At 38.4% G+C, this 15,463-nt stretch overlaps 2 protein-coding genes across 4 annotated transcripts; one reads left to right on the top strand and one right to left on the bottom strand.

The window, feature by feature from the left end:
- Nucleotides 1-920: 920 nt before the first annotated feature.
- Nucleotides 921-5,427, bottom strand: LOC103975683 (myosin-binding protein 7). The gene is made up of 3 exons (XM_009390714.3): nt 3,938-5,427; nt 1,398-1,444; nt 921-1,317 (listed from the first exon to the last, which is right to left on the bottom strand). The coding sequence occupies exons 1-3, from the start codon at nt 5,246-5,248 to the stop codon at nt 1,215-1,217; spliced, it is 1,461 nt and encodes a 486-aa protein (XP_009388989.2). The 5' UTR covers nt 5,249-5,427; the 3' UTR covers nt 921-1,214.
- Nucleotides 5,428-8,801: 3,374 nt separating this feature from the next.
- LOC108952198 (probable inactive leucine-rich repeat receptor-like protein kinase At3g03770) lies at nt 8,802-14,928 on the top strand. Of its 3 annotated transcripts, none has more exons than XM_065138902.1 (9): nt 8,802-9,400; nt 9,479-10,898; nt 11,241-11,374; nt 11,971-12,211; nt 12,321-12,523; nt 12,616-12,662; nt 13,437-13,548; nt 13,731-14,031; nt 14,544-14,928. In XM_065138902.1, exons 2-8 carry the CDS (start codon nt 9,563-9,565, stop codon nt 14,007-14,009), a joined length of 2,352 nt encoding a protein of 783 aa, XP_064994974.1. In that variant the 5' UTR covers nt 8,802-9,400; nt 9,479-9,562; the 3' UTR covers nt 14,010-14,031; nt 14,544-14,928. The 3 variants fall into 3 exon arrangements, with proteins under 3 accessions (XP_064994974.1, XP_064994972.1, XP_064994973.1); XM_065138900.1 differs by having other exon boundaries at nt 8,802-9,415; nt 9,490-10,898; XM_065138901.1 differs by having other exon boundaries at nt 8,802-9,415.
- Nucleotides 14,929-15,463: the final 535 nt, after the last annotated feature.

Here is a 15,463-nt window from a genome sequence, read left to right as displayed (position 1 = left end):
ATAATTGATGAATAGTTGATGAGAAGGCTTTAATACTGTTATGATGTGATCAGTCTGCGATGTCGACGTGGAGTTCGGTGGACCTCAGTGTTTGATTGGAGATGCTTCCCAGCTTGCATCCCCACACCATTCTTTTGTATATAATGAAAATAAAACAGATTGATTATATATATATATATATATAAATATCATTACGAGTTATATGGATTCCTATTATTTATATAAAAATACATTAATTAATTCGAATATCTTAATAAAGACAAAAAAAAAAAGGATTGGCATTAGTCTGAATTTTCACTTAGAAACTCAAATTAGATGCCTCAAGAGATACCCTAGCAAAAATGAGACACAAAACAAAACATTATTCTCTCACAAGTAGGAAAAGGAAAGGAACAAGAGAGAGAAGCAATGAACAAGAAGCTCAAGAAACCAACATAAACAATAAATGGTGTTCTAACCAGCATGAGAGGACCAGATGACCTAGCAAAAATGAGAAACAGCACAGAATACTATTCTCTCACAACTAGGAAAAGGAAAAGAAAATGAGAGAGAAGCAAAGAACAAGAAGCTCAAGAAACCAACATAAGCAATGAATGTAGTTCTAACCTGCATGAGAGGACCAGATGACCTAGCAAAAATGAGAAACAGCACAGAATACTATTCTCTCACAACTAGGAAAAGGAAACGAAAATGAGAGAGAAGCAAAGAACAAGAAGCTCAAGAAACCAACATGAGCAATGAACTTAGTTCCAGAAAATAATGTAACCTGCATGATAGGACCAGATATCCATCCTACAGACGGTCCAACTCAAGACTTCATTATGTAACCAAATGATAAACAAACAGTGACGCTCTTGGTATCCATATACACATTACATAAATAGAAAAAAAAGGTACAGAGAAATCACACAGGTGCACAATTGGAACAGTACAATTTCATCATCAGATTGAAACCAACATGCTTTTCGAATATCAATCCTAAGAACTAAAGAGCAACCCTCCCCAGACAAGCTCATGGTTTACTTGTAAACCATGTGGAACACCTCCAAGCCCAAAAAACGATTACAAGAGGAAAAAAAAAAAGAAGCAAACTTGGGACTCGAACAGATCCTCACGAAAAATGCACTCCCAAACATGATGATTTGGTTAAACAATATCATGATTTACATTTATCTTATTCACTTTGAATTCAAACAAGTCAAACATAGTCAAATTCACCCATGTGTTCTTGTGACACACTTCCAGTTGCTGATTCGATGTGTCTTGTCTAAAAGCAGCAGCAATCCAGCATTGTTATTAGATGACCCAAAAGAGTACCTGTAACATCCAAAGGTATAGCACCATCACTTGGCTTTTGGATTAAAAAAGGAACAAAAAAGATGAGAATGCTCACATACTTGATTCGTGATGCCTTCTTTCTCCAGACAATAAATGACACTATCAACTGAAACAAGCAACACAAGACAAACATTTGGCTTCAAGGCAACAAAGCTAAAGAACAAATAAGAGCATATGCTTCCTAAATTTAATCAACACAGCTTCAAAACCAAATAGGATTGAGAAAAATGCAGTAGAAACTGAAATGCAGCATCAATGGGTTTTAAGTAATGTAGGACATTAGAACTTACTCAGAGAACACTAATAACATTTTCAGTGTTCAACGCCACCACTGAAAGTGGTGAATAACAAGGGAATATGCAGTAAATAAACAGTGAATCACAAAACACCAAGTTGAAAGTTCTTCTAGCAGTTGTTTGCTCATCCTAAAAAACCCAAGTCATGACCACATGTAGATGCATCCCACTACCTGCCACTAGCATCCAGCCCATGGAGTGAAAACTACTGGTAAGTCTACCCTAAGATTAGGGTCCTTTTTTGTGAACAAAAAATTAAAGAAAAAACCATCCGTTAAGTAGAAGCCCATCCAGTAGTGTTCCTTCCTTTCATTTTATTAACAGCAAAAGAAATGAAATTCTACTTTTTAGTGAATTATCACTGCCAAGCAATAGTTATTGAAAATTTGGAGTACTTTTACCAGCATAAAATTTCTGACAGAAATATCATCAAAACAGGAATGTCTACAATCATGCCATCCCTTGCAAGTTTCTTGATTGTAACTGACTGATGTTGCTCGCTAAGTCAATTGACAGAAGTTTAAAAGGAGCCAATCACTGAGAATTTCTATTTTGCCAATTTCATACCAGTTTAAGAGAAAAATAAGTATTTTACTGGCTTCTCTCCTAAAAACCCCAACTAATGCCCTTGTCAATCTAATAGATCTGGACACCACCAAACAAATCTTCGTGTAAGATTGTTGAAATCACAAAAACTTGCTAAAAAGGCATGATATATAGTCAATTCCAAACAAATTTCATGCAACTATTTTACTGCAAGAAATGTTGTCTTTGGTTTCAAAAGTTGCACCATAAATTTTGTTATGATGCATGTTTGCATTCCAACTTCTGCTTATTATGGTATACATTTTAAGCATAATTACTACTGGTCCAGCAAAGTAATTATCAATATTATCAGTATTATATAGCCTACTTTGTGATAAAATCACTTTTTAATAATTGTGTAGCAGGATATTTGCTTTTATACACCTTAATATCAAGATTTTTTCAAATACACTCCCTTTAGTGTTGCCTCATGTGGCCGAACTCATCTTAGCAGAGGATGTGGTGCTCCAGCAGTGACACGGTGGGCCTGTCTTCCTTCAAAAGTATTGACAAAATTTCTCCCAACCTCTTTCTTGTTTTAATTTTCCCTCTTATTTCCATGTAAATCTAGTCACCACTCTTTTAAGTTTTAACAATGTTTTGATTCTCAACCTGGGCTCCATTTGACAAGTAAATTTTTTTTTAAATACAATCATCTCAAAATTTGGGATGGTGATTAAATTCTACTAATTAAAAGGATTAGGCCATTGGCATAACTCTGTCTGATGTATGTATTAACACCAATGGCATGCCCATGGAAAGAATATTGTGGAACTTGCTTATTGTCTTTTCTCCCTGATGCATAGGTCCCCTCTTCCTGTGTTTTTTAACAAATTCAAGACTTAAGCTACACATCAAAGCAGACTTGTCCATGATGAACAAGCCACACATCCGAACTGGGTTAAAATTACCACTATTGCCACAGAGGAGTGATGACTCTTGCAGGAATAACTCGTACAAGTGTAGATTGATCATGTTGTAAACATTAAGGACTTTATTACTTTCTACAATGTCATGTATCATCTCTTTCTGAAACTCATTAACATCTTCTTGGTCCATGTCATTCTGATGCCACAAACAAAATAAATATGATGACAGAATATTTTTTTCAGAAAGCAAGGCACTCTAATGGCCAAAGAAAGAAATCAAACATGCATGAAAAAAAGGGAACATAACTGGCAATTATATTACCACTAATCAGAAAATCAATGTATATAGCAAGAACCATTTACTCTAGGTCCATCACACAGGTCTTATACTAGATAGGTATGTTGAAAAATTAACCCAGGAAACTTCCAATACCAAAGCTTCCAATGTTGGAGATAACAAGCATAGTTAAACGTGTCACGCACATGAAATTGACATATTAACTGACGAATCATTAGTCTTAGGAGCGACAAAGACAATCTACCAACTGCTTTTGAAAGGTCTCACTGTCACAGAAATTTTACTAGTCCCACTTGTGTAATCTTCTTATTTAAATTTCATTTTTTTCTCTTTTTTTCTGTAAACATGATTTCTCAGTATAATTTACTTCTTTAAATTTCATTGCTTCTCTAGATTCTTCTGATGCTTTCGATAAATGTAATACTGTTATCTCTCCACAAATCCAAAATTTGGGCTACAGCACCCAAGGATAACAACTATGTGAAAAAGAAATATGCTATAATTTCCCAAATAAACCAAATTAGTTTGATCAAACACTAGGAAAATATTACCTTAAGCAGACCAACAATGGAGAAATTCGCAGTCGAAGATTTCTTCTTGATGATCTTACTCTCAGGAGCCACCTCCCTGTAAAGCTGCTGTGCTATCTCTCTGAGCAGCACCAATTGTGCCTTCTCTGTTCGCATGGAAATGATGGTCTGCCTCATCGACTCCCTATCTGCCTCGAGCGCCTGTAGCCTCATGTACAGATTCTTTATATCTGGACTCCCACCTTCTAATCTTCCATCCATCTCCCCATTCTTCTCCTCCTTCACTGGCGTGTCCACACAATCCTCGGACACAATGACCATCGGAACTCCATGTACGGCATCTATGGTGTACACCCTATCGGCCATGTCATCAAAGCCACTCCCATCGTCCAATGGTTTGTCCGCTGAGGCAGGAAACTCCTCGCCTTTTGTGAGCCCTGGCAAATTCTTGGCCGACACAGAGCCATGGCTATCAGCAAGCGAATGCCTGGAATCGCTGAGGGGCCGTGGCGATTCCTCGATGACACCCTTTTCCATCAGACTGATGTCGTCTGGATAGGCTTCGAGCTGGCATATACGCTGCTCCAAATCCTCGAGGTCTTCTTTGGCCTGCGGTGTCTCCACAGAAGCATACTTTTCGAGATGAGGAGCCTCATCATAATGGTCCTCTTCGTGTTCGACATCATAGGGCAGGGTGCACTTGAGACGAGGGTAATCAAAGGTTGGGAACTCGTCCAATTGAGGAGTCCAAGCGTCGTCTTTCGCACCACTGGTGGAGGCAGGGGCAAGATCGGCACCAACGGCATTGGGGTCGATGCCGTAGCTGAGAAGGCGGTGCGCATAGGCCTGCAGCCGGAAGGTGAGAAATTGGACGGCCTCCTCGCGCTTGAAGAGGAGATCTTCGAGGGCAAGAATCTCCTGCTGATCGTGGTGCATCTTCTCCTCGGCGAAGCGCTTGAACTGGCGGGCCTCCATCTGGGCCTCGGCCTTCTCGCGCTGGAGACGGAGGATCATGGACATGGCCTCGCTAGCGGCGGAGGCGGCGGCGTTGCGCTCCTCGTCGAGCTCCGCGAGCAGCTCCTGGATCGACTGCTGCTGGCTCGCCATGGCCTCCCTGAGGGCGGCCACCTCGTTCTCGACCTCCACCCTGGCGGCGACATCGCCGCCGGCCGGAGAAGGGGCGGCGCAATCGGCGGACGCCTCTGGGTCAAGTCGGCGCTTTATGGAGCGACGCCAGGAGGGAGAAGGGGACCGGCAGCAGAAGGGGCAGGCGCAGGGGCAGAGACGGGTATAAGCGGCGGCGTCTGGTACAAGTAGGGTCTCGAGATCCATGATGGACCGGGGGCGAGCATGCGATCACAAAGGCACGATCTTTCTCGACGAAAACTGAGGAAGCAGAAGCGAATCGGAATCGGAGATCGAGTTCTTCGTTGGATTCCTCCGCCTCTTATCGATGGATTCGATCAACAGAGGAGCAGAAAGGAAGGGGGGGCGGAAGCGGTCTCGTCTTTGTTGGGGGTTTTGGGAAGCGACTCGGAACGCGATGGTAGGCAATCGTACACACGCCCGGTCGGGAATGCTGACGTCGGATGAAGTCGATAAACAACGAAGGGATAAAGCTGAAGGAACAACTTACGCCACAACCAACGACACGAAGATCGTTGGAGGTGCTATACACCTTTCGGCCCGGGCCACTGTTTTGTAAGCCTAATCACAATTCATAATTAATTAAATATATTTAGTATCTTAATTATTATATTTTTTTAAAAAAATATTAATTTTTTTAATATTTATTAAAATAAAATAAAATATTTTTATTTTTATATTATTAATTTTACTAATAAAAATATCGTAGAATTTACCATTTAGCACATACTAACTATCATTTATCATCGAATACATTTCGTATTCTCATGAAAAAAAAAAAGATTAGATGTTTAAGTGTAATTATAATGGGTAATATATAATTAATCCTTCTTTTTATTTATAAAAATCATGTGCGACGAACAGCACGCATAAAGATATTACGGGTTTATCCGAATCGAATTCAGATATTTTCTTATTAGATTTAAGATTGGTTCAAAAGAATAATAACTATTCAAGTAAATCGAAATAAAATCCACATGAATCATAGCTTAAGTCGTAACTTAAGTTGCGTACTGGGATTGGGATTGGGATGGGTAGATAGGAATATATCCTGTGAAAGATACCGAGGCATCAGAACCAACTACATCAGCCAAAAATGATCAATGGATAGATGTTTAAGCAACCCAAGGGGGATTAAAACAAATCTCAAAATAAATCAAACAATGAATGAATCTTCTTTGGATACATATGTTTCCTAGTGAAATGACAATGTGATCCTACTTAAAAGGATCCCACTCCCAAAGTCAATTAAATTATGATATCATCATCAAAGAGATTTATGTTGTGGCATAAATTTGTACATGATACTAAAAATTAATTAATATCTGGATGGATGGGCACTTTTGCTAAATCTTCTGCTTTATCTTCAAGAGATTTTCTTTTGATCCACTGGTCACAACTTTAATATGTAAATGGGCCAATCATGAATGATACTTGAAAGTGATCATTGGACAGCTACTTGATATGAAAAGAATTTTGAAGTTTTAGTATTATATATAGTTTATCAACATAAACAAGTTTCATCCTTTGTGTTATGGTAAGAATATAAATCAGATCATATCTCATCTACATATTTAAGCTTTTAGATTGCTTTATGCATCTGTCTCTTTTGAATATATATTCTTTTTTCTTCACTTGCTCAAACATAGTTGGCATAATAAACATTTATAATCATACTGGAAAAAAAAATACTCATATATGGCCTACATGTACATATGATTTTGTTTCATAATCAATCTTGGATTCTTTAGATGTTATGTGCTTTAAACTGTTGTACAAATGAGTCTGACAATAGCTGTATCTTTCTTCCTTGTCTGAAGGAATTGCTGTATCACACCTGACAACAAGAGGTTATACTTTTCAGAATCAAACAACATCACATCTGATTTGGACTGGTATTTCAACTTGTTATGTTCTTTTGTTGGATAGAACTCAACCATCAGATGATGGCCCACCTATCACTGGGACATGTCTCTCACTTGCTATTATTACTTTGGACATGCTCTTCTTTTCTACTTTCTCCACAGAAGATGCTTGAGATGCATGAATGATCATTTCTTCCAATTGTTAGCTGCTTGTGTAGATAATGATGCTGCAATATGATCAAAACTTTTGAGTTGTTGCTTATGATTGCTCCTCATAATGATGTTTGAAGTTGGGGATCTCACCTGCAAAAGTTCTAATTCTTGTGCTGGAATACAAATGATTTGAGTCCTATCTCATCTATCAGTTCAAGCTTTTAGAAAGATTTACAGGAGTTAAAAGGTTTTTTGTTTTGTATCTTTCATATTTAATTATTCAATATTGATTCAGCAAATGGTCATTAAAAACAAAATCTAGTTATAGATTAGTATGCAGTCTTAGTGTATACTTATGTGTTCTCTGCATATCACATCACAATATAACTGAAGTGTGCTAAAATGCTACTGAACAAAATTAATTGAGAATATAATAAGAAAAATGTGATTCTCCAGCTCAGGCCAGTCGAGGGAAAGAGAAGCATCACATGATGGAGAGTCTGCATTGTCTTTTGGATTAGCTCTCAGAGTTCATCATTTATGGAGTTTTTTTATCTGAAGTTTGTGCTCTCCACTTTGTTGTGGCCCCTTCTGTGTTGATGACAATGTCCAATCTCTTTCTTTGATATCTTTAAGGGTTTGGGTTCTGTTAAATCCAATCAAGCTGAAAGCCAACAGTCATGAGGACACAATTATGATGCTACAATATCTCTGTGATAGTTGTCTGCATTCTGATGTCTCTTATGATTAGAGTTATACAAGGCTAAAAAGATTGAGAGCCACCAGTGATGGGTGTCTGCAGTAAGAGATATCAACCTCTTAGGATGAGGGTTTTGCAAAGCCAAACAAACTGAAAGCCACCATGGAAAAAGTTCCAATAAGATCCTTCTTGTCTGTAAAGGCTCTAAGAATAGTTAGCAGCCAACAAAGTAGAATCCAATTCTTGGCATGCACTCCAAGGAAGCTATAACAGGATATCCAACACTGACATTTCACCTCAGATCTTGAAATCTGAGGAGCAAAATAATAAACTAGTTCTACTTTTCTAGCATTCCATAGTTATAGAATCGAGGGTGAAGTGGAAGATGATCATGAACTTATCTTCTCCATTGTATTTTTGGTGTGCTTTACAATTTGCAGCTCATCTTACCAAACTAAATTCTTCTTTTTTTTTCCTCAATAGAATTCTTTAATTGTTGAAAATGTTGAGGTTGATGCTGAGAAGTAAATCCAAAATGAGAAAGAAAGATTTCACATCGTCCAGAATTCATTAATTACTGTCCTTCTGAACTTAAGAGGGCAACTTCTCAACCATGGCTCTTACCATCAATCAAACATGAACACCATATGCCTGCAGTTCCCGGCAGTCAAAGTTCTTGTTCTTCTGTTTCTTTCAGGAAGACAGTGAGTGCAGTACTTCAATTCAAACCCCGCAACTTCAAGCCTATCTTCTCCCATGTCTCAGCCCAGTGGGGAATAACAGATCATCACTCTAATGGCAGAAACTCGACGAGTATCAGCTGCACACATTCTGCAAACGTGGTGGGCTTCTCAGTCTCATCCTCATGTGATGTTTTGCTGTTTCATGCGTTTGTCGGAGAAGTCAGAGTGGCTGTCAGTGTTTGGATGTAGATCATTAACCCGAATCCGAGATGGTTGTCGGATCGAGTATGGGTTGCTTGGCCTGGCAGGTGAATCCGACCCGATAAGAGTGCACTCGTGTGTCCTGTCGACTATTTATTAGGGGCAATTTCGTCAATAAAAATATCGACACTGCCACGAGGAGGGCGGGAGAGAGAGACGCCTTCGAGAGATCGAAGGGCGAAAGCCGCTCCGGGGGGGATCACCTCTTTCGCTCTAATGGCAGCGGTGAAAGCCGCAAGGGAGAGAGCATGAGCTGACATGTCCGTGAGACCGCCACGCTTCGTAGGGAGAAAAAGGAGGGTGGGTTTTGTCGCCACCCGCCTTCCGCTCCCGGCCACTTCCAGCTCGGCTTCCCCAGATCTTTTGGCGTTTTCGCCGTCCAATTCACCCGTGATGGAGAGAGAACCCGAGGAGGTAGAGGAAGGCTTCTCTATTGCCCTAGGTTGGCGTTTTTGGATCTGGATTGGAGGACGCAATGATGGTCGAAGGGATTTGGGACTGTAAAGTTGCGAGTTTTGGAGTTCATGTGGAGAAAAAGAGTGAACTTTGTTTCATTTTGATCCAACTGGAGCTGATTTAATTCTTCGAGTGGCACCGATTCTCCGTTTTACTGAGGCACTCAAAAGTTGCGATTTTGATTCGTTCATCCTCGGTTTCTCCTACACACACTTTTGAGGTATACTGAACGAAGGTATGCTCCATTTCTTTGTCCTTAATAGAACAAGATGCAGGCTCCAAATACTATCTTTTATAGTTCTCTTGCAGTATTTTGGTGCAGAAAGCAGGGATATTGTTGAGAAAGATTATTGTGCTTCAGCTGCTAGTTTTGTTCTGGGCAATGTCTCCAGGAAGCTACATTGCTTGTCTGCTCACTCTATTCGTGGTTTTGGTCCTTGTACCCAACACAAATGAGCTGCAATCATCAGAAGCTTGGTCCCTGCTGAGAATCCAGCGACTTCTAAACTATCCATCTGTCTTGAGCAACTGGAGCACCAACACAGACTTCTGTAATGCCGATCCAAATCCATATCTGACAGTCGTTTGTTATGAAGACAGCATAACCCAATTGCATATAAGCGGTAGTGAGAACTCTCCGCCTCTTCCGAGGAGTTTCTCGATCGATTCCTTCTTCACTACCCTCACTCGGCTCCCAAACTTGAAGGTCCTTTCTTTGACATCACTAGGCCTTTGGGGTCCCCTGCCAGCAAAGATTTCTCGTTTGTCTTCTTTAGAGATCGTCAATATGAGCTCAAATTACTTATATGGGGCAATTATTCAGCAAGTTTTTAGTTTGGATAACCTCCAAACTCTTATACTTGATCATAACATGTTTAGTGGCCGTGTTCCTGATGCTATAAGCAAACTTCATCTGTTGGCTGTGTTGAGTTTAAGGAACAATACCTTCAGTGGGCCTTTGCCAAAATCGTTTAGTGTTCTGGAGTCACTTCGAGTCCTTGTGCTGTCATCAAATAGTTTGTCTGGAGATCTGCCTGATCTTAGCCGTTTGACTAACCTCCAAGTTCTTAATCTAGAGAACAACTATCTTGGACCTAATTTTCCACGTTTGGGAAGGAAGGTGGCATCAATCATGTTGAGCAAAAATATGTTTGGTGGTGGGTTTCCAGCTAATCTTAGCTCATATTATTTGCTTGAACAGTTGGATGTCTCTTTCAATAGATTCGTCGGGCCGTTTCTGCCGTCATTGTTGTCTCTCCCTTCTATTCGATACCTAAATATTGCTGGAAACAGATTCACTGGAATGCTTTTCCGAAACATGACATGCAATGATGATCTCATGTTTGTGGACTTGTCTTCAAATCTTCTGTCTGGGAAATTGCCGACATGCCTGACTTCAGATTCTAAGAACAAGGTGTTTCTGTACTCCTCAAATTGCTTGAGAATCAAAGATCATAGTCAGCACCCATCCTCATTTTGCCAGACTCAGGCTTTAGCTGCGGGAATACTGCCTCATAAAGAAATGAGAGTATCAGGTGGAAGAACAGCTATGGCGGTAGGTGCAGCCGGAGGAATTGTTGTAAGTGTTTCCTTGGTCGGTCTTGCAGTATTTTCTGTGCTTAGAAGAATAAATATCAAGAGGGCAATGAAGAAACCTCCAAGAAGAATAGTAGAGCATGCTTCAAATGGCTATCCTCCCAAGTTGCTGGCTGATGCAAGTATACCCTCCATCCCTGCCTCCCTCCCTCTATTTATTCTGTTATAGACTGAACATATGTTGTTAACTTAGTCGAGTTGTATTGCTAGTTGTTTCTGTACAGTGGTGTGGTGTTATAGTCCATGAAACTTAGTCCTATGTTTGCTCATGCCTCTAATAAAGAAAAAGAAAAAGAAAAAGAAGAGATTTAGCTGGATAGTAATGCCTTAAATTTGTGCAATTACTAAGTTTCAAGTATTTGGTCTTAATATATATGAGGCCATTGCATATCTGTTCCATTTATTCTACGTTGATGCCACTCATTTTTCTGCTTTTTAATATTGATTTTATACTTCTTTCAAAGGGTACATATATCAGACAATGAAGCTGGGAGCACTTGGCATACCATCTTATAGATCATTTTCGTTGGAGGAGCTTGAAGCTGCTACAAACAACTTTGAAACATCAAGTTTAATGGGAAAAGGTTCTCATGGTCAGGTATGCCGTTACCTCATAGTCTTAGCATCATGTTCAAGCATATGCTTTTTAGCTCAGATGTTTTATACTTTAAATGTATCACAAACAACTTCTTTTCAGTCTGCCTATTCGTGCTCCGTCGATTACTTGCTTATATTGCTGCTTTGTTGATTACTTGCTTAACATTTCTTTTTTATGTTTTTGTTATGTGTTTTAATGGGTTAATTAAAACACAATTTTCTGCTTCTGAGATTTCTATGATTGTTTTTATCCTGATCTACCCAAATGTTTGTATCAGAAGCGATGTAACATTGATGAATCAACCAAATTGTTTTTACAATTTTAACATTGTATGATAGCCATGCTTTCTAATCGAGTTGTGTTAGCCAGATTGACTATCCATATTTAACCGATGAAATCATCGGCATCAACTAAAATTCAAAAGAAAAAAATATCAACTAAACGTATGGATGCTGAATTGCAATGCTTCTTTCACTTGGTATAAATGATTGTGACAGAAAATTTAGGTTCATTCGACTATTGTTTTCATGTATTTTTCTATGAACCTTCTGATTCGTCCTACAATTTGTTTGACAACCCTTTTTATGTGACATCAGTTATACAAAGGAAAACTCAAAGATGGTTCCCTTTTGGCAATAAGATGCCTAAAGCTGAAAAAGAGCCAGAATTCCCAGAACTTCAATCGCCACATTGAACTAATTTCCAAGCTTAGGTATCATCATTTAGTGAGTGCCCTTGGTCACTGCTTTGAGTATCACCCTGATGATTCCAGTGTCAGCAGATTATTTCTCATTTTTGAATATGTGTCAAATGGAACATTGAGAAGCAATATATCAGGTATGAGGGAAACCTGGCCTTAAAAATCTCCAATGTCATTTTTTGTTAGACAATTATGTTCTCCCTGATTATAATCTTAACCTATTCAAATTATACAATTTTTTTTCAGTGGAAGGACATAAGTTAACATGGATGCAGAGGATATCTACTGCCATTGGCGTAGCAAAGGGTATCCAGTTTTTGCATGGGGGTATTATACCCGGCTTATTTGCAAATGATCTGAAAATTACAAACATACTTTTAGATCAGAACCTTATTGCAAAAATTAGCAGCTATAATCTTCCAGTTCTAGCAGAGAATACGAAAGCCACGGTAAAATAAAGCTTCTGCAGCCTTCTGGCTCCTGTTGATTGACCTATTTGATCCATGCATTCTATCTGATATCCATCTTTGTTTTTGTGTAGGTACTGGCTGGAAGTTCTTCAAGTGGATCAAATGAGCTCGGCGAAAGGCATGTGGAAAGACATTTGATACCTTAAATGCTTAGTTAAGATCTATAGATGACAACAAAATATAGTAGCGTCCAACAAAGGAAACCGAAGAATATCAACTTAACAGATGAACAAAATGAAGAATCAAGGGCTTTAGAATTGGGCAATAATTTTATAATTACGATGTCTTCCAATAATATGTATGATCAAATATTTGAATGGAAAACAAGTGTTTTTGCAATCAACTTATGTTAATAAATTTTGAAGAACAAATATCAGTTAACTCGGAAATCAGGCTATAATTGGCTTACTCTACATGTTGTGCGGGTCAACTTCCAACACAGTTTATGGACAAAACTGTATCTACTTCCTCATCTTATATGAACTTCAACATATAAAGATTGTCTAGAAACATTATATAGCCATCAAGCAGATTCTATATACTTGGTTCATTTATTGCTTTGCTCCGAAAACATGATTTTTTAAGATATTAATTTTTAAATTGGTAGAGTAAGTTGCATGCTTTAGTCAAGCATGTAGGAGCACAATCAGTACTGTGTTTCGAATATTCAAATCACTTGCATGAAATCGATGCTCTTTTGCGCATTGCATGTCTGTATTTCTTGAATGAATTTATGAAATTTGTTTTATTGTTTATGAGCCGTCACTCTTATGTTATTGCATGCATTGGCATTGTGTCAGTTATATATTGCATATATGATAGTATATGTGTTTTGCATCTTTGAGTTATTTATAAATGCTGTAAGCATTTTGTGACTTGTGGTCTTTTGCAGAACTAAGCATTTGGAAACGATTGACATCTATGATTTTGGTGTCATCTTGCTCGAGATTGTATCTGGAAGACCAATCATATCAACAAATGAACTGGACATAATGAAAGATGAGGTGTGAACTGTTTTTGTTTTTAATGTATGCTTCATTTTTTTTAATTGTTTGCAACTGCTTTTGTAGTATTTTTCAAAATTGAATAAGAAAATTTGGTTATGAATGTGAATTTGTGAAACATATTTTTTTGGATCTATTAAGTCTGCATGCTTCAGTATTCACCTTGAGTTTTATTTTTGTAGTTACAAGAAAACATTGTAGCTGATGGAACTGCTAGGAGAAGCATTGTGGATCCCGTCATAAGCAGGCAATGCTGTGATGAATCACTGAAGGTTGTCATGGAGATCTGCTTACGATGCCTTTCATTGGAACCAACACAGAGACCTTCAGTTGAGGATGTGCTTTGGAACTTACAATTTGCTGCTCAAGTCCAAGAATCTTGGAGGGGAGACTCTCAAAGTAGTGAGGAATCATCACATTCACCTTCCCAGCCGCCTCAATCACCAATCAGACTGAATTAGGAACACGAAATATAACATGATAGTAAGTGAAAATCATGACATGAATTTTGTGACTGTTCAATTCAGTTAATTGCCATATGAAGTTGCTGCCTCTTTTATGTTGATGTATCATTTAACATGAACTTTGGAACTCTTTAAGTGTTTCCTCTCTTCCAAATAGACTAGTACGAAAGGCTTGTGTAATTTAAACCTGATGAGTACATGACCGTGATGCAATGTCCCCTAATTAAATCCCTCCCATACTGCACATTTGATAAAATTGTTGCTTTGTATGGTTTAAACTACAAGTGAAGTGAGAGAGCATATTCTTCCAGAGACTGACGCTTCCAAGTTTTGATATCACTCTGTTGCCTATCTTTGCTTTGTTTTGCTTTGCACATACTTTAGTTATCTGTCGATCATAAAGTCTTCAATTGATCAAACAGACAGATGAATTTTCTGGGATCCAAAAGTTGTCATTTCGGTATTTGTCATTCAGAAATTTCTTCACAACTTGCTGTGGTTAATGATTTGATAAATATTTTCTTTGTATAGGTTGATCGGCTTCTCATTCCCAAGCAGCTAGGATCAAGGATTGAAGCCTGTAAATGTGTAGGCCTTGACAAAACTGACGAGTGTTATGAAGATACCTATCCATCAATCACCATTAGATGGGGTCTTCAATATTTTTACTGTCTCAACCTGAAGTTCCAATCTAACTTCACCAGAGAAAGAAATCCTGCAAGATGAATATCAGATTTCATGTCTATCCTCAATTTGTATTTACGCTAGGAATATTCTTCTTCCTTTTCGACATGGCCCCATGTTATTATAAATTCAAACATGGGCAATGACTAAGAACATCCATGATGTCTTACATGACTTTGCATTGGCAAGAGCTGTGTGCATTGGGTTGTCTTCTTATGATATCTTCTTCCTATGTGACAGTATCTCAGATCTGGCTTCAGCATACATCACTCGGGTTGAAACAATTCATGCTTCTTGTTAAATTCTACCTGGATCTGGAATATCAAAAGGATGATAATAATGATGGTTCTTGCCATGGTCATCAAGCTTGGCCACATTATATGGGACAAGGATGAGAACAGATGAAATAATTGTGTCATGTTTGTTTCCAAGGTAGCTAATTGTGACCATAAATTGAAAGGTGTTTTTTGCCATCTGATTTTTCTGAGTAAAAATTTCTATAAGATTTTTAAGGACACAACACAGCCAGCTTTCCTGTGTGTTCTGTGAATGTTTTGGTTAGGTTTAGAATTGTCTCAACTCTCAAATCATATCTGCTAACATTTTTTTCTTCATTTCTCTAATCTCAAACAGGACAAATCAAACAACTATGGAAAATGGAGAATTCATGGTACTTCAATATTGAAGATTTGAGCCTAAAAAATTTGGATCAAATGATCTTCTTTTTTTTGTCCTTTTTACTGTATTGAGTTGGATGAGAATGAACC

Source organism: Musa acuminata, chromosome BXJ3-2 (genome assembly GCF_036884655.1).
Source record: "Musa acuminata AAA Group cultivar baxijiao chromosome BXJ3-2, Cavendish_Baxijiao_AAA, whole genome shotgun sequence".
NCBI classification, from domain to species: domain Eukaryota; kingdom Viridiplantae; phylum Streptophyta; class Magnoliopsida; order Zingiberales; family Musaceae; genus Musa; species Musa acuminata.
Note: the sequence above shows the minus strand (reverse complement) of the source record. Positions and strands in the feature narration are given on the sequence as shown.